This window comes from Ipomoea nil, unplaced genomic scaffold (genome assembly GCF_001879475.1).
Source record: "Ipomoea nil cultivar Tokyo-kokei standard unplaced genomic scaffold, Asagao_1.1 scaffold1993, whole genome shotgun sequence".
NCBI lineage: Eukaryota > Viridiplantae > Streptophyta > Magnoliopsida > Solanales > Convolvulaceae > Ipomoea > Ipomoea nil.
Genome location: NW_017618421.1, coordinates 207097 through 227254, shown reverse-complemented (window position 1 = coordinate 227254; position 20158 = coordinate 207097). Strand labels below are relative to the sequence as shown.

Below are 20158 nucleotides of genomic sequence, written 5' to 3'. Positions count from 1 at the left end.
ATCGCAACTTAGTTGGAGCGCTTCAATATCTTACTGTCACTTGTCTAAAGCTTTCCTATCCATTAAAAAACAAAAAAACACTGTCGGTTTATGCACTCTCTAACCAATGAGCACTAGGTTGCCCTAAAGCGTGTCATAAGGTATGTCAAAACTACTCTAAACCATGAGCTATATTTTACGAAATCATACTCAAATGAAATTCATGCATATTTAGATACTGATTGTGTGGGATGATGTCCTGATGATCGCAAGTTTACTAGTGGTTTTGCGGATTTTATTTGAACAAATCTATTCTCTTAGGTCTACCCCAAACAAAAGACATTTGCTAGATCCTCAACAAAAGTAGAATACAAAGCTATAGCTAATGTCTCAGCAAAGGTAACATGGCTAGTTGCTTTAATTCGAAAACTTGGTCTCACTATGCAAAAACATTAAAACTTTAGTGTGACAACCTTGGTGCTACCTATTTGTGTGCAAATCTTGTGTTTCATACTCCAACCATGTTAAAATAGACTGTCAATTTGTCAGTGACAAAGTATGATCAGAGGAACTACAAGTAAACTATATCTCTACAAAGGACCAACTAACAGACATCTTCACCAAGCTACTAACCACATCAAGGTTCAATGGTTTAATGTACAAACTCAATATTCTCTCAAGAGAACCTTAAGTTTGAGGAGACGTGTTAGAACTCTGTATATATTCTTGTGACACTATAATTCCTTCTCCATATCTTTATATTATTGTAAAGCTACCTTTTATCATTCCTGGTCTGACTAACACTAATTCTTCCTATATTGTGTAAATTAAATTAATCAATAATAAAAAAATTCTTCGAATTATTGTTATCATCAATTCAAGTATAGTTATGAATGAATGAAGAGACGCATGCATGCATGCCTAGATGGGTTTGGAAAGGAGATCAATATCGGATCTTGAATGCTTGATTTAGGAAGCATGCAACTATTGTACTACAAAAGTCTACAATAATTATGGATAGCTTGAAAATGTCTGCTACCGCGTGGGTCACGCGCATTGAATGCGTGTACGATTAGCAACGGGCATTAAATGGGAAAATTTTGTATGTCGCCCACAAAAGGATAACGACCGGAAACATCAAAACCATTGGGTCTGCTAAAAGTCCAGCAATGATGTAGACACATTTAAGAATGTGTTTGCCTGCCTGCCCTCTCCCTCTCCCCTTCGTGTCTCCATACTTACTCATAGGTCTCATCCAACCCCCCCCCCCCCCCCCCCCAAAGGGGTGTGACGTACTCTATGTGTGTATATATATATACTCCAATTGCCCATATCTGACCTGTATCATATCAGAAACTTTGAAAATAGATATCAGTGTTGTTCTGTGGGATGAGTATGATGGATCTTCAACTGGGACTGGCTCTTCCTAGAACTGGGTTTGAGCTTAATTGCTGGGAAGTTAATGAAGCCAACAAGAATTGTGGTCAAAAAATGAAGAAGCGCAGAAGATTTGACGAAGCCTCTGAGTCTAAGGAGGAGTCTGGGGCAGAGAATGATGTTGAAGTGATTCCAACTTTGCCTTTGCTTGTTTGGGACAAGAATCCTCATCACACGAATAATGAGGATAGAAACTCTACCAATACTAACAGGTACCAATTAATCCATTGTGTATAATTTTTCACAAAATTAATTAAATGTGATATATATTTATTGTATATAATAATAATATAATAGAGAAGATGGGGATGAAGAAGGTGTGGTGGGTTGGCCTCCCATCAACTCAGTAAGAAGGAAGCTCTACCACCAGCAGCGCCACCGCTGCTGCGAGGTGAATGTGGAGAATGGCGGCGGCGGCGGCCACCGGAGAAGATTAAACAACTCGGTGTTTGTGAAGGTGAAGATGGAGGGTGTAGGAATAGCAAGAAAGATTGACCTAACTGCTCATCACTCTTACCAAACACTCACTAACACCTTAATTGCCATGTTTGGAAGAAGTAAGTCCATCAACTATATATTATTATTATTATTATTTTAATTTTTTATCAATACTAATTAATCATAAATGTACAAAAATAGAAGCTAAAATATTTGTGTTCTACAAACTCAAACACCTCACTTTTTAGCTTGTCATCAATTTATCTAAAATTACAATGACTACAAATTTGAGAAAATATTGTAATCCAAAAAATAAATAAATTTAGCTCTAATTTATGGGAAAATCCACGGCGGTTACTATAAGGAGCTAAGCTGGTATAAGTTGCGCAGTTGATCGGTTTACTAAGAAAGTCAATAGACAATTTCCCGTTAAACTTAGAACATTGTAGTTACCAAGCCAGCTATCTAACTAACTTGGCTTGGGTTGCCAAAAAAAAAAAGTTAGCTTCTATTTTATGGCTTTTGGATTCAAAATCGATAATTTTCAACTATTAAAATTGTTTTAGTAAAGTCATCGAATACTAAAAATGACACATCTTCAATAGTTTATAATTAAGATTGATTTTGGATTTGTAGATTTTAAAAAAATAAAGCTAAGAAATAAAATAATGGGTGAAGTAATTCAGAATCAACTCTAAAAAAAAATTAATAATAATAATAATAATAAATGAAAAAAAAAAAAAATTGAATATGCTCCTAATGATATGGAGATACAGGTGAGGAAGAAGTGGAGGCATATAAGCTGACTTATGAAGACAAGGAAGGTGTGTGGGTGGTTGCAGGGGATGTAGCATGGAGGTATGTGAAAAATTAGTATTTCTCCATTATATTTTCCAACTATTTATAATATTGTTCAGAAAATATTTTCATTTTGGAATTTGTGGATTTTGCAGAACATTCATCCAGTCAGTGCATAGACTAAAAGTGGTTAAGAAAAGGGAATGAGCAGATCAGATTGTCTCAAGTGTCTGGATTATATTATGGATATATGTTTCTCCCTTTTGTTCTTAATGTTTTCTATTTTCCTTATTATTATTATACAATCTCTATTTGAGCTTTTAATAGCTATTTTGGGTAGAATATGAATGTTTTGGCATTTTAATCTTGAAAAAAATTTGTCAAGCACCTTATGTTCAATTGATATTTCTGTGACTCCTTGAGAGAAGATCACATGATCAAACTCCGATAGTGGGATATTGACTCAGTTGAATTACAACTGATAGAGAACCTCATTCAAACCTTAACTAAGGCAATGTTTTTTTGTTTCTAATTTATTGAAATGGTTTGTTGAAGTTCAAAGAATTTTAAAAGAATAAAATAAAAATCAAATTATAATTTTTTGCAAATTATATCATAGACCAAAGTTCACCTTGTATTGTATGCTCGTTCAAAACGGCATTTAGATCTATAGTTAACATATTATGTACATTTAGTTAACCGGTTATGTACTTGTAATTAAACTGAAAGTACATAATATATCTATATTATGTCTATCATGCGCAAACACGGCAAATTATTGTGTGGTTGTGTGGATCATGGTCCAAAATGATGTTGTTGAATTTTATGAGTTAGAATAATGTACATTATGAGTTAGAATAATGTATTTTATGTGTTATAATAATGTACACTATGTGTTACAATAATGTACTTTATGTGTTAGAATAATGTGCATTATGTGCTGGAATAATGAAAATTTTGGGATAAGATAATGTACTTTATGATAATAATGTACTTTATGCTTTATAATAATGTACATTATGATTCATAAAAATGTATGTTGCAGCGGGTCGCGTTATAAAAAATACGTGAAACAACGTTATTTTTGGACCGTGGTACACATAGCTGTGTGGGCCACGCTCCATGCAATAATAACTATTGCTCCAAGATAGGACAAATTATTGTGTGGACCATGATTTCAATATACATTTTAATATATTAAAAGTACATTATTTGTGTATTGAATGTACATTATTTGATAATATATCAAAGATTATGTACTATATATATACAAATAATGTACTTTTAATATATTAAAAATGTACTTTTTACTTATGATTCACTACAAATGTATGGACCATGGTCCATGGAATAATGATTGCACAAACACTTATCCACAATTCAACAATCGTTATGTTGTGGAACCGTGTCCACCTTGCAAGGTGGACGCGGTTCTATGTTCATAATTACTGAACTATATATTCATAATCATTTAAAGCTACATATTCATAATTGTTGAACTCTACAATTACAGAATTTTATGTTCATAATTACTAAATTATATGTTCATAATTATAAAGCTATATATTCATAATTTTTGAACTTCATATTCACAATTATTGAATCTCTATATTCATAATTACAAAACTATATATTAATAATTATGTTCACAACTCTATATTCAGAATTATAAAACTATATGTTCATAATATTTGAACTATATATTCATAATTACGAATATATATATATATATATATATATATATATATATATATATATATATATATATATATATATATATATATATATATATATATATATAGGCTTCAAATCTGGTGCACCCCTATGATACATGAGTCCATGAGCTCTCAAGATATCCATAGATTAATTTTTCATGAATGGTTAAGATTATAAGAGATCTTTTAATTATTTAAGGACATATAGAAATCAAAATGATTAAATTGTAATTATATTTATGTGTTTAATTATGGATATGATAGTAATGGAATCTTAAGCATTAAATTATGGATATTATGAATGGTAATTTATTGATAAAGGTACTATGCAGTCAACTGTTGAAATAAAAAACGCGTGAAAAAGAGAGGGAGTGCAGACGAACGGGCGGGAGTAGACAGCGAACCAAGGCGCACACTTCTCGAATGGCTTGTAGCAACACAGGTAAATGCATAGGCGTGTCTAGGCATGTGCGTATGTTGTGGAAAATTGTTTCTAAGATTTGTGTTGTTGGGGCGGACGAACTATAAGTTAGGTTTGTTTGTGTGCCGATGATAACAGCGTCTAGGTGTGAGCGTGGTTGCTTAGTTGCTTGTGCAAACACCCGGGTTTATTGTAACGACTAGAGGAAACGAAAGTTCAGAGGGCGGGTGCATTGACGACCAGTAGTCTGTGCATAGCGTGTACGTATGAGTAGGGCTTCAGTTTTTTTAATAAAATTATTATTTGTTTGGTTTGACGAGCTAAATGTAGCGAGACGTGTGTGCATGCGGGACTGTGTTCAGATAGTGTGGAACGACATGAATTTTGATTCCAACTTGTAATGATGTTAGATTATTAATAGGGTGCGTAGACCTACATTAGTCTATGCATAGTAGTATATAAACGGTGCGGTAATTGGTTTTGTTTTTTTTTTTTTTAATTTATATGCCTATTGTTATCTGTGTTATAGTTTTTTTGGATGACCTAACATAATGAGATGTATGTGCGTATGATACAAATGTTTGTAGTACAGAAACGACATGGATTTTTATAACAACATGCAATGATGTTAGTTTGGTGGGGAGTGCGTAGACAACGATAAGTGGGTGCGCACGGTAACAAGCTACTACGCACAAACCACGACACCTAACCACGGAACCCCACAAAACTCCTAACAAAAAAAAAAAATAATAACACGCACCAACCCAATACCAGTAGCGCACCAACATAGAATGCAAAAAACAACATAAAAACCAAAAGTGCCAATTAGCAACAACACTTTACCCAAACTTGCACACGATTAGTAACAACTACGCACAAACCACCACACCTACCACGGAACCCCCCACCCCTCCTAACAATAACAAAAATAATAAACACCCACCAACCCAATACCAGTAGCGCACCAACCCGAATGCAAAAACAGAAAAAATCAAGCACGAGGCACAATCCAAAACACCAAACCCGAAAACAGAAAAAATCGAGATCCCAAATGCAATCGCCCCTGCAAAATACTCAAAACCAAAGCGCCATCGACCTACTGTGGAAATGTCTTTCATAAAAAGAAAAGAAGAAAAAAACAAATACACTATGAAAAATATGATTACATTGTCTGAAACAATCATACACAAGCATGCAAAAAAAAAAAAAAAACGTAAACATAAATAACATGAAAAATAACCCCGTCAACACCGTAAAAGATAACCCCATCACAGACCAAATAACCACACATTTGAAGCCTCAAACCTTTTAACCTAAAACAATATTGTGCACATACCAAACACAAGAACGCACACGCCATGAAATAAAAGAAGAAAAAAAAAAAAAAAAAAAAAAAAAAAAAAAAAAAAAAACCCGATCATCTAGCTACCGTACGGAAAATGAAAAACCACCATGAACATTATTCACATGCAAAAACACAACAACATTCATTCCTAAACCTATGGATGAATACAAATCAGTGAACCTTAATTTCACCTTAAAAACAAAATCAACACCAGAAAAAAATAGCATTCTAAAGCTAAACAAAGAATACAAGCACAAACTACTAATCACTGAACCTTAATTTCACACGATTACCTCCTACTAAGCACAAACCTGCATACCAAATTATGAAACACAAACGCGTTCGGAAAATAAATAAATAAATAAAAGCATTGTGCCCGAAGGATCCCTAACCCACCTACCCAGCCCCCAATACCCTCCAAGCTCGCTGAAACCACCCACAACATCACAACCCCCCATCCCCACAGTCAACACCCCCCTACCAGATGAAAAAAAAAAAAAACACAACAAACCACACATGCAAGAACTCCTACGCCGCCCCCCACCCCACCCCCCCCCCCCCCCCCGGAAAACAAAACCAACTATAAGAAAAACTCAACACCTCCGGAACACCTATACCAAGACCGCCTACGTTTATATGAAAAAAAAAAAAAAAAAAAAAAAAAACCTAACCCAGAAATCGTACACCACCACCCATCACATCCGCCGAACCCCCACCCCAAACCCCTACCGGCCCGACGAATGCAACGACAAGCACCCAGGTGAAAACCCAAAAAAAAAAACAAAAAACAAAAAACAAAACAATCAAAACCACACCGCGTGAAAAATACAAAATCATAAACCCCAACCCAACCCCCTACTGAACACTAGCAAACCCACAGTCCTCGGGAAAAAAAAAACCGGTAACAAACCACAAAAGATGAAAAAAAAAGATACAAGAAATCGGTGAAAAATATTACCTGAATTGGAAGCGGAAGAGATGCCCCTAAGCCGCTTAGATTGCCTCCTGCTGGAACCGGCCATGAAGAACGCTCGGAACACCGGTGTACCGGAGGGAAGAGTCGAACGGAAGGAGAGCAAACGATAGAAACGAGGGGTCTGTGAGAATGGATTAGGAAGGAGAGAGAAACAAAAAGAAAATCCTATTGTAACTCTAGACACACGCAAATCAACCGGTGAAGAATAGGGGTTGTAATATTAAAGACAAAGAGAAAGTACAAAAACTACCCATGCCTACACTAAGGCTTGAACTCATAATCTTTCAAATGGAAATCCAACCCGAGTACCATTAGACCACATAATCCTGGTAAGTAATGTATTTATATGGTTATATGCATAGATATAATTTAATGTGTGGATATATATAGTATATAAATATATAATATTATATATTAAGTAGGATGTGTATATATATAATATAGATGTGTGTAACGTGTGTATATATAATATATATGTAATATCTTTTCCTTTTGGAATCAAAATATTTTTTTTTTTTGAATGTTACTAGCTCTATTACATTGTAGTATCTGTTCATATACTTTCTCAACCAACTGAAACACAAAGAGCTAATAACGCCTCCACTGAGGCTTAAACTCACAACCTTCCAAACGGAAGTCCAACCCGGGTACCATTAGACCACATAGCCCTGGTGGAATCAAAATATATTATGATTGGAAGTAATCAATCTCTTCCTATGCCGTATTAATGACTATTAAATTATTTCATAAATATTAGTTTACTACCTATAAAATTATGTAGATGAGAATTAGAAAATTTGGTCTTCAATTCCTCCATTTTCCTCCATTGCCATGAACTTTTCTACAAAATAAAAATATATATTTTCTTCTTCTTCTTCAAGGTTGGAACTCTCCTTTCAACAAGTGCCTTGTAAGTGTTATTCCTTTATTTTATTTTATTTAATATTTAGTATGGGTAGAATAGAAGTAGGGACCTTAACATTTTACGGGTGCTTATGTGTACCTTGTGTTGTTTTATTGTTGATGATGATGGTGGTTGATAGAAGAGGAGCTGTCAATTTCATAATTACATATAGGTATAATAGGATAATACTATATTTATATATTATTATATACATATATATCGTACATCATATAGAGTTATTAGGAATTTTATATATATATATATATATATATATATATATATATATATATATATATATATATATATATATATATATATATATATATATATATCGTTATGCTGTGCAACCGTGTGCACCATGCATGGTGCACATGGTTGCAAAACAACGTCGTTTCATTTTTTTTTTTTTTAAAAAATCTCATTCGGATCGTCGTTAACGGCGTTAGGCAGTTTCCTTTCATATTCAAACAGTACGATATATCCATAATTTCATAACTATATATCTACAATTTCATAACTATATATCCACAATTTCATAACTATATGTCTAAAATTACATAACTATATATTCATAATTTGACAATAGTACATTCAGAAATAATAACTACACATTCATAATTTCATATCCATATATTCATAATTTCACAACTAGACATTCACAATTACTTAACTCCATATTCAGAATTCTTAAAGTGCTTGTTAACAGAGAACCATATCCATAATTGCATAACTGCACATCCATAATTTCAAAACTATATATCCATAACTTCATAACTATATATTCATAACTTCATAACTATATATTCAGACTTGCATAACTATATATTCATAATTACATGTCGATTGGAGTTTTTGTAAAAAAAAATAAAAATAAAAAAATTTATTTGATTGGTGGAGTTAAACAGTGCCACTAATGGCACCGTTACTCCATCATATTAAACAGTATCGTTTTGCAACCGTGTGCACCATGGTGCACACGGTTGCACAGCATAATTTGCGTATATATATAGGGGTGGGTTCCTGTGAGATCACCTTCCCATATGAGATCGTGAGATTAAATCGTATGCATCCATCTTCAAAATATTAATGGTGTCATGGGTGAAATAGTAAACAAATGTAGGAGTTATATTTGTATTTAAATTGATATAATATCTTTTCCATGTTTGTAGGAATTTTAATAATGGTTGGAATGCATCCAAGAATTTTCTATTCACAATCCCTAATCCTACAGTTAGGTTACTGGTGAGACAACATTTTGGTTTTTTTTTTTTTTTTTTTTTGTTCTTGTTTCGATATATTTTACCGCCATACACCACTACAAAAAAAATGCGGAAATAACGACGAATTTAGCGACGGATGCATTCCGTTGCTAATGTAGCGACGGAATAGCGACAACTTAGTGACCGATTTTATTTTTTTGTGAAATAGAATTTTAGCGACGAATTAGCGACGGATTGGGGACAGATATTGCGACGGAACACTGTTGTCGTTAAATACGTAGCTATTATTAGCGGGAATTTTTGGCGCAAAACTTAGAGATGGATTTTTCACGGGTTAATTTCTTATTTTTAATAGCTACAGACTAGCGATGGAAATAAACATCCGCCGCTAATCTTTCAAGTGGCATGTATTCGTGATTCAAGTGTAGCGACGGATACGCATATCCGTCGCTAAAATTTGTACGGACTTTAGACATCGTAGCGACGGGTATGTGGATCCATCGCTATATAACGACGGACGGTGAATTCGTTCGACGATGTCTAAAATAGTTTTTTCGTATGAGTTGTATAGCGACGGACCGATAAATTTGTCGCTAAGATGTCTACAATGGTTTTTTCGTATGAGTTCTATAGCGACGGACGACGGATTTGCTAATCGGTCGCTAGGAGCTGGAGAATGGTAAATATCAGAGCTTATTTTTAATAAAATATAGCGACGGAAGTTGTAATCCGTCGCTGGATTTCATAAATCAAAACTTACTTCGTACTAAGGGTTTTGGAATCAGCTTATTCTTCACGCTCACAGCCTCCAACCGCCCACAGCCCATAGCCGATGGCGTCTCCTCCCCAACTGCCCATAGCCGACGGCATCTCTTCCCCTGCCGCCCACAGCCGACGACGTTCAGTGCCGCCTACTCTGGTAAGAATCTGCGAAGGCTCAACGAAGGCTTGCTCTCGAACTGCGAAGAATCTGGAGGTAATTCGTTTATACCTTTATGCTATTTTACTTAATTTCTACATTGTATTGGGTTATAAGTAATGCATCAATTTTGCATTACTTCTTCCTCGTTTGCTCTTTACTCCAACATACATGAACACGGCGTCTGATTATATCTCCCTTACCTTGAGTCATTGCCCTTCTTTACATAAATAGACAAAAGCTGGGAGTATCAGCTAGTTCCTGTACAGAAATCACATATACCCAAATGAAATTGATCCAATGTTTGCACTCTATCAATGAAAATAGTGAACTATGCCATTAAGTTGTTCACATATTCTCACCCTGCCATTGAGTTGTCCAATCATCTCTTCTTATTAAAATAGGTTAAAATAATTGCCTTTGATTTAAACATATGACATTCGTGTGATGAGCTATTTTAGGATTTTAGGATTACCATACAGATTCAGTTTTCTTTGGTTATAGGCAAATAATTCTTGCTCAACTTTTTAATACTACATTCGTGTGATGAGCTATTTAGTACACATGAGTTAAGGAATAAACCTTCCGCCAATATTTAATACTTGTTTGTAAAAGTTTAGTGTTAAAATAAAACTCTAGGCAGTGTAGTATATAAATTAAAATTTACGATCTATTATTCCATGTAGTATTAACTCAGAGTTTAGTGTTAAAATAAATAATTCAGTGTGGTATATAAAATAAAACTCAAGTATAGTAATATATAGGATGTTTCAAAGTTTGAATATTATTATATATTGTTGGTAAGTTGTGAAAGGGAGACATGTTTGAATGAGAACTAAAAATGGATGGGTTTTGATGATGAGTTTGATGATGTGTTTGTGTTGTTGAGTGTGAGCACTGAGCAGTCAAATATGATAAGTGAGATTTTTTCCTTTCTTTTGAAAAAGAAATAAACTATACCAGGAGCTTTTTGTTGCAAACAAATAGAAAGTTTGTTGTAGTGATAATTCTGCAAGAGCTTAATTAAATTATCCAGTAAGTGTTTCATGAGTTTAGAGAGTGATCTTTGTTGCTAGAGTTTAGGTAGTATAGCTCCTGTAATTTTTAGTGTAATTTTCTTCATGTTAACATGGTTTGTATAATGAGCCTCAAGCCTAGTCTTATAAATCAAACAATAAAGTTTCAGTATCTGATGTCTAAATATCTGATGTCTTCTGCATAATGGTTTCAGTATCCTGTTCTATATTAAAGTTTGTTCTTGATGGTGGGTGTTTCTTTATTCTGTTTGCAAAGTTTCTTCCTCTCTCATGTAGAAGAATAAAGGAAAAATTCAAGTGTGTTAGCACTTTTTATGTTCTTTTGTCAGTGGTAGGCCTACTGGATTCCTTATCCTTTTAAACATGGAATTCTTCTATCATCCAGTGTACTTTAATAAAATTCCTTGCTTGTATATAAAGGGAATGATCTTTTTCTTTTTCCAAAAATGTCTTGTGAAGAATCTCATTTAGTAAGTAATATGTTCCTCATTTGCCCAGAAGAATATTTATATGACATGGAATACTTTACTTGTATTGGTCTATAAATAAAATTTAGTAGAGTTATACTTCAAATACAGATTCTTACCTGCTTGTGCCATTTGTTCCAGACTAAGTTGTGTCCAAATTGTAAACCCATTCTTTAGAAATTGTGTACTTATTGGAAAATTTTGTTGTAGTGCTTATCTATATTATTGTCAGCTATTGTGTTTTATTTGCTGTCTTTGTGAGCTCAAAATAGATGGCTAAGCGCCCAATACTATCATGGTATAATTGCAGTTTCAAGTCGAGAATCAAAAGTATTGGCTGGGAATTGCGTTATTACATTCAAAATTATTCAAGCTCTTCTTCGATTGATAAGGTTTGAACAATTACAAATTTTTCATTTGTTCTTTATTTGCCGGCTAAACCGCCTGTGGGTACCGGAGGTTTATGAAAATATGCATAATTGTTTATTTGAATCTCTTTATTTGCCGGCTAAACCGCCTGTGGGTACCGGCACATATGTTTTCTCCGGCTAAAATATGCAAGGTTGCAAGTGTAGTTTTTTGTTTTTTTATTTATTGAAATGTAGCATTGAAAAATATAGGTGATACATACAATGAGTTCAAATCGTCATTGGATGTATACACGAATTAGAAATGGTTTTCTCACTGAAGAGTTTTTGGCTGGTCTTGAAACTTTCATCCAATTTGCTACTAGTCAACATAGTTGGATGGACGTGGAAAGAATTAAGTGTCCATGTAATCAACGCAAGTGTCAAAACACCAAGTTTTTAGATGTGCCTACCGTGAAATTCTACTTAGCAAAATATGGATTTGTGTCGGACTACTATGTTGGGCGCTTCCATAGCGAGTGCAATGTGAGTGTAGATGTTGATCGAGACGTTGGTAGCCCATCTCAAATAGCTAGTGAAAAAGCTTCTAATGCTTACCACACAATGGTTATGGATGTTGCTGGTCCTGATTTTAATGTGGATGAAATAGAAGAATCGCCAAATCCCAAGGCCCAAAAGTTTTATGATATGTTGAAAGCTGCAGATCAAGAGTTGTGGCCTAGGAGTAAAAAACACTCGCAGTTGTCTCCTGTAGCTCGACGTATGAGCTTGAAATACGAGAATCACATATTAGAAAAATGTTTCAATGAATTCACTAAACTTTTGAAAGAAGTTGTTCCGAAGGATAATATAGTTCCTGACAACTTCTACGAAACCAAAAGGCTATTATGGGGTATGGGATTGCCGATTCAGAACATTGATTGTTGCAAGAACAACTGCATGATATATTGGAAGTCAGATATAGATATGAAAACGTGTAAGTTCTATGCCCACCCTCGATTTAAACAAACTTCTCGTGGTGCTACCAAACGACAAAAAACTAATGTAGCATACAAAAAAAAATGTATTACTTTCCTCTGGTTCCTCGACTGCAGAGGTTGTATGCATCTAATGCTATAGCAAATGATATGAAGTGGCATGCAAATTCAGTTGAAGATGGAGTCATGCGTCATCCCTCAGACTCGCTTGCTTGGAAGAATTTTAACCTACTTTATCCTGACTTTGCCTCTGAAATTCAAAATGTTAGGTTAGGTCTGTGCACCAATGGTTTTCAACCATTTAGACAGTCAGGACAACAATACTCCTCATTGCCTGTGATACTAACAGCGTACAACTTGCCTCCTTGGATGTGTATGAAGGAGGAATATATGTTCTTGACCGTATTGGTTCCAGCTCCAAAAAAATCCAAAAGAGAAGATAGATGTTTTTTTACAACCGCTTATTGCGGATTTAAACCAATTATGGGAAGTCGGTGTTCAAACATATGATATTTCAAAGAAGCAGAATTTTCATATGCGAGCTGCTCTTATGTGGACAGTTAGTGATTTTCCTGCATATTCGATGTTATCCGGGTGGAGCATTGCTGTAAGGTTAGCTTGTCCATATTGCATGGACAAGTCGGATGCCTTCACCCTAATAGTGGTAAGCAATCGTGGTTTGACAATCATCGAAAATTTTGCCACCTAATCATCCATTTCGCAGAAATAAGACAACGTTCTTTAAGAACAGAGCGGTTACAACTTAGGCACCGCTTGTTCGGTCAGGATATGATATCCTTGTAGAGATTGAAACTTTAGGCCTTAAGAAGATCACTGAATTGGATGCAGCTGACGTTAATGGATTCATTTCCAAAACTTGCGGTTGGAAGAAGCGAAGTATCTTTTGGAATTTGCCGTATTGGAGTTCACACTTGGTACGACATAATTTGGATGTCATGCATATAGAAAAAATGTGTTTGATAACGTGTTCAACACAGTAATAGATGTTACTGGAAAAACAAATGACACATATAAATCTAGAGAAGAGCTAAATGATTATTGTCGGCGGCCTGAGCTGAAGCGAGACCTTGTGGCCGGAAAGTTCCCAAAAGCTTGTTACACACTTGACAAACCGGCAAGGGAAGCATTGTGTGAATATGTTAGGAATCTCAAATTTCCTGATGGCTATGCATCTAATATGAGTCAATGTGTAGATATGAAGAACTGGAAGTTGTTTGGTATGAAAAGTCACGACTGTCATGTGCAGAGGTTAATACCAATTGCATTTCGTGAGTTGCTCCCGCTAAATGTTTGGAAAGTTCTTACAGAGTTGAGTTTATTCTTTAAGAACCTTACTTCCACTACAATTGCAGTTGAGGAAATGACGAAGCTTGAGAATAACATACCTCTCATTCTATGTAAACTTTAACGTATATTTCCTCCTAGTTTCTTCGACTCAATGGAGCATCTACCAATCCACTTAGCTTATGAAGCAAAGATTGCTGGTCCAGTTCAAATTGAAAAATAATGTCAAAAATAAAATGAAAGTCGAGGGTTCTATATCCAATGCATATTTGGTGGAAGAAGCATCATCGTTCTGTTCATACTATTTTGAGGACCATGTTAGCACGAAGCACAGAAACGTGCCTCGAAATGCGGATATTAGTGAATATGTAGTTGATGAACATGAAGAAACTCTTTCTATATTCAAGTATCCAGGTCGAGCATTTGGTAAAGCAAAAGCGAGATATATGACAAATGAAGAGTATAAAGCTACTCAAACCTATGTGTTATTAAATTGTTGAGAAGTGGAGTCATTTATGGAGTAAGAATTCACTTCTATTCAATTTTCTTATGCAATGTGTTATAAATGTTAACCAACTTATTTTTTTAAAGGGTTTATATTGATGAGTTAAAGAGGAGTCAACCAAACATTTCCAGTACTACCATTGATGGTAAATTGGAAAATGAATTTGCAAATTGGTTCAATGACTATGTAAGACTTGTATATATATTATATTATTATGTATATTAAACTTCAAATTATTTAATAAACTTTAACACTTATATTATGTATTATATAGACACATGATCTTTCAAATAACATTTCAAACAAATTTATAAAGGATCTTGCAAAAGGGCCACTAAGATGCGTTAATACCTATTCAGGGTATTATGTTAATGGCTTTAAATTTCACACCATTGGTTATGGTGGAGCTAAAGAAACAATGAATACTGGAGTTTGCATAAAAGGTACAAATTATAGTATAGATGAAAGTGAGTATTATAGCCGATGGGTAGAAGTTCTACAAGTAGAGTACCCTGGCTTACCAATTAAGAGGACAATATTATTCAAGTGTGGGTGGTTTGACTCGATAAGTGTGGGCATGAAGGTTCATTCTGAGTATAAACTTGTTGAAGTTAATCATAAGCGTTGATTTAATCGCTATGAACCATTCGTTCTAGCAATGCAAGCCGCTCAAGTTTATTATTGTACATACCCAAGTTTGCGTCGCGACAAACTTGTCTAGTGGGCTGTTTGCCAAATTAAAGCGAGATCTGAAATAGTAGTTCCTGAATCATCTATATCTACTGAAGAATCACAAATACCTGTACCATTTCAAGAGGAAATTACCGACAATCATGATCTCATGCAAATAGATGAAGACCCTTTGCATTTAAATTACCCAAATGGTGGGGTGATAGAATTTGATGGTGAACATGGTGACATCGAAGATGAACTTGAGTTAGAGGAAGAAATAGATGACTCAAGTGGAGGTTTAGTAATAGGAGATAGTGATAATGTTATTGATAGTTACTACATAGTTTACATAGTAAATGGACATGTTATATTTATATGTTATTTAACTTTATTATATTTTATTTTAGATGACACGAGGTGGTAGTAGAGCTGGACGCATAAGAGGACGTTGACGCGATGCATCGGTTACAATTTCGAGTTCTAGCCCATCATCGTCTACACTTCCTTTTCTTGTGGCACCTCCTCCTACTATAGTATCTCCAGCTATTGTCTCACTTGCTTCTATTGGTTCACCACCTGACTTGCCGATTCCATCACCATCATACTCTACTGCTCCACCCACATCCTCATCAATTACAGGATCATCTACTGCTTGTGATTTGTCTATTGTTCATGTAGAGCATGGGAGGTAAAAATGTGTTATTATGTTTACATTTATGTGTATATTATTTTTATCTTTATTAATCTTTTATATATGTACAGGTTAATGCCTTCTCACGCATGTTCAAATACAATTACAAAATTATTGAAGCAAAGGATCTACCCTAATGGGTATACTTGGAAGACTGTGTCTAATGAGTACAATGAATCATACTTTGAAGAATTTAAGGTAAATTCACGATATGTTTTTGAAAATAGTGTGGTTCATTCTTGAAGCTAGAATGTTATTTAATTTATGTTAGTAACTTTGTCCAATGCATCTTATGGATGATATTGAATATATTTGATAAATTTGTAATTTGTAATGTTACAGAAATTTTTCAAGTGGAACGAGTCCATTAACAGTCAAGTACATAAAGCGTTTTTAACACAAGCAAGCACACACTACAGATATGGTCTCCAAAATGAAGAAGAATCGGACTTCATCTGGGAAGCCAGATTTTGTACATGAAGATACATGGCGCATTTGGGAGGCATATTGGGATAGGCCTGAAGTGAAAGCTAAATCTGAACAACAACGCAAAAATAGGATGAGTGAGGTAGCAGGACCTGGTACGGGATGCTCTCGACATATCGGAGGATCTAGATCAACTATTGAGCACTATCACACATTGGTAATACATTTAACATAAAAATTTATTATTTGTATATATTTTATGTATTTAAGTATCATTTAATTGTTTGTGCTTGTTTAATAGCGGGATAAACTTCAAAAGGAGCATGATCTGTTTGAGTGCTTTGCGCATACGCACAAAAAGAAGGATGGTACATTCTTTGATGAGAGGTCAAAGAAAATCGTTGTAAGTATAACCTAACAACCGTATATTGTTAAATAGATAAAATTCTTATATGCCTTTATATATTTGTCTTATTTTGTATATGTTTTTAATTGTAGGACAAAATACAAGCACGGTGTGATGCTGCAATGCAAGAGGCGGAAGGGTCAACTGAGCCACCAGTTATAGACATGTCACCGATGTATGTGGATGTTGTTGGTGGGGTAAAAACACAGCGTATTTATGGCTTAGGGACTAAGTCATCTGCATTTATCAGCGGGAATAGTTGTAGTTCATCTGCTACTTCACAACTTCAACAAGAGGCAATAAAGGAGATGGTGAACCAACAGTTAGAGACCATGCGAGTTGAGATGGAAGCAAAACTACAAGCTGAAAGAACTGAGATGGAAGCTAAACTACAAGCTAAAAGAACTCAAATGCAGACTCAAATTGCAAGTTTGCTGGATGAGTTGCGTCGCAACGGCATGCTATCCAATCCAAGTACTCAAGCTCAACATTCGGCTAATTCAAATGATGAAAACTTAGGAGAAGATTAGATTATTTTTATTAATATATTTGGTAATGGTTCTAATGATGTAACATTATATTGCTATACTTATGTTATTGTTATTGACTTTGAATGCTTTAATATAATTATTTTATAATTATATTATTAAAGTATTATATTATAGGATTAATGCATGTTTTTTATATTAATTAGCGGGTACATTTATTTTATTAATTTTTAGAATTTAGCGACGGACAAATATAATAGAAAGGCAACGAAATAGCGACGGAAAATCTGTAGTTAAATTTAACGACGGATATTTTTGTCACTAAGTTGTAGCTAAATGAAATTCAATTCAAATAATAATAAAAAATAGCGACGATAATTTCCGTCATTATATTAACGACGGACCTGTCCGTCACTATTATTAGCGACGAAAAAATCTGTAGCTAGGCCGTCGCAAATCTCGTCGCCAGATCGTTATAGTAGAAAATTAACGACGGATATTTTTTTTTTAGCTACGGCATTTTCGTCGCTAATTGTACCGATAGAAAATTCCGTCGCTACTCGCTCACAAATTTCCTCTTCGAATCCATCGTCGGAAGAATTCTAGCGAGGATGTATTTCGTTTTGCGACGGACATTTCCGTCGCTAAGCGACATTAAAAAATTTGTGTCGCTAAATTCTAGCGACGAGGGTTTTCGTGATAGACGAAATCCATCGCTAAACCCTTTAGCGACGGATTTTCACTATTTATCGACGGGATTCGTTCGTCGCTATTCCAGTGTTTTTTTGTAGTGACAGTTAGGGTGTGGTGTGTGCAGATGGAGAATTTCTGGATTAACCACAGTTGTTACAACATGGATGACTTCGCCCGCGCTGTGATGTTGTATGTGTTGCTTTTGACAGTGTGTGCGTATTGACTGCGTTATGTATGGACATGCCAGCCTTGTAATGATTATTTAATAACGTGTGCATTGTGTGCACCGAAGGAATACACACGCGTGGTGATGTGTGCGTTATCATATTTTATGGGTTCGGCTAGATTACTGGATTAGGACGGTGTGTACGTATTGGCTCCACTACATATGCACACGTCAACCGATTTATTGTTATTTAACAGCTTGTGCAACGTGTACACCAAAGGAGTGCACACACATGGTGTTGTGTGCCTTATGACATTTTATGCCTTTCGACTAGAGTATTGGCTTTGGACGGTGTGTGCGTAGTGACTATTACGTATGGACACGCCAACCGTATAGTTGTTACTCCCTCCATCCCATTTTACCTGTCTTACTTTCCTTTTTAGTTTGTCCCAAAATGGTGTCATCTTTCCAAAATTGAACATAAGTATCACTCTACATTTCCCAATTTACCCTTTTGACTTTTCAAATTTCAAGAGGTAAGTACAATTGTACTTTGTACAAATAACACCTACTTTTGAGGGGCAAAATTGAAAAGTTAGTAATATTTGTTATTTTGTATTAAAATCCGTGCAAAAAGCAAATGGGACACTCAATTAGGGACGGAGGGAGTATTTAACAGCATGTGCACATCATTTTAGCGATATATGCATCTGCTAGTTGCATGTTCTGAGTCTCTAATTAGTTATAGTTTACATAGGTACAATTATGTCCGAAGCTTTATCCCACTAGAATACTTAGAATGACCAGCACCTTCTTTGAAAATGAAGAGGGTATTTATAGACGTGTGAAATTAATTCCGTTGGAGAGAAACCCAATTTCAAAAGGCCTAGGTGACCGGCAGGTAATATAATCCAGAGAGGTAGGTGAGTTGTCAGATTTCTAGCCGTTAACACCACGAAATGCGTCGAACCTATGCTTTTGTTCTGCACACGTTATCTTGGCATTTAATGCAAAATCGACCTTGGGATATGTTCCTAGGACTCACTTTGTCTTAGGAAATAATCACTCACTTTTTAAGGTTTAGGACTATTTACGTCAGTGAATCATTTCTGGCAGTCCTACGAGTTGTTAACTCGATTAATGCCTCGAACCTTGTGTCCTTTCGGATATGATGGGTTGACTTTGTCAATCAACACTTAACTCCTTGAATGATCTTCCTTTATCACTCGGTCTTGATACTACAAAAGAGGTAAACTCTTCCACGTTTCGATCTTTGCAACCTCTAGGTCTTTGTCTTCAAGTCTTCATCTTCAAATCTTCTGTCTTCAGTCATTCGTCTCTGATTACAGCTCGATTACAAGTCGTTGAGAGACAACCCCTCTATGAGACCCCAAAATGCATTTTCACAAAACTCCTATTTTATCAAATTTTAAAATAAAACTATTCGAGTAGTATTTAGTCCTACGATAATTTTCCAGTGAGTATATAAATAAAATATTTTTAACTCCGTATTTCAAAATGATTTAGCACAAAGTATTCATATACTTATTTATGATTTTTAATTCCCTATTTAAGGAAAATATTTATTATCCAAAATCTTGATCCAAAAGTCTATCTGTGACGAACCTGTGAACCTAATAGCCAAGTTTTAATCCAAATTTGATTTCGAAATGGACTTAACCTATTATTTTATTTATTATGTTAAGATTTCTTAGGCTTACTCAGAGCCACCTTAAGCACTTTAGTTCATGATATGCTAAACATGCTCTTTCTTTTTTTTTTTAATCAAACGCAAACAGATATCA

General features: G+C 34.9%; 2 protein-coding genes across 5 annotated transcripts; both read left to right on the top strand.

Moving 5' to 3' along the window:
* Nucleotides 1-1298: 1298 nt before the first annotated feature.
* Nucleotides 1299-16603, top strand: LOC109147305 (auxin-responsive protein IAA20-like). Of its 4 annotated transcripts, XM_019294961.1 has the most exons (5): nt 1299-1628; nt 1711-1973; nt 2631-2712; nt 2808-2904; nt 16594-16603. In XM_019294961.1, the coding sequence occupies exons 1-4, from the start codon at nt 1369-1371 to the stop codon at nt 2857-2859; spliced, it is 657 nt and encodes a 218-aa protein (XP_019150506.1). In that variant the 5' UTR covers nt 1299-1368; the 3' UTR covers nt 2860-2904; nt 16594-16603. The 4 variants fall into 4 exon arrangements, with proteins under 4 accessions (XP_019150506.1, XP_019150508.1, XP_019150507.1 ...); XM_019294963.1 differs by lacking the exon at nt 16594-16603 and having other exon boundaries at nt 1299-1592; nt 1705-1973; nt 2808-3019; XM_019294962.1 differs by lacking the exon at nt 16594-16603 and having other exon boundaries at nt 1714-1973; nt 2808-3019.
* On the top strand, nt 10054-17552 carry LOC109147304. Its single transcript, XM_019294959.1, has 7 exons — nt 10054-10209; nt 11967-12048; nt 15891-16171; nt 16246-16372; nt 16517-16817; nt 16902-17003; nt 17099-17552. Exons 5-7 carry the CDS (start codon nt 16596-16598, stop codon nt 17534-17536), a joined length of 762 nt encoding a protein of 253 aa, XP_019150504.1. The 5' UTR covers nt 10054-10209; nt 11967-12048; nt 15891-16171; nt 16246-16372; nt 16517-16595; the 3' UTR covers nt 17537-17552.
* Nucleotides 17553-20158: the final 2606 nt, after the last annotated feature.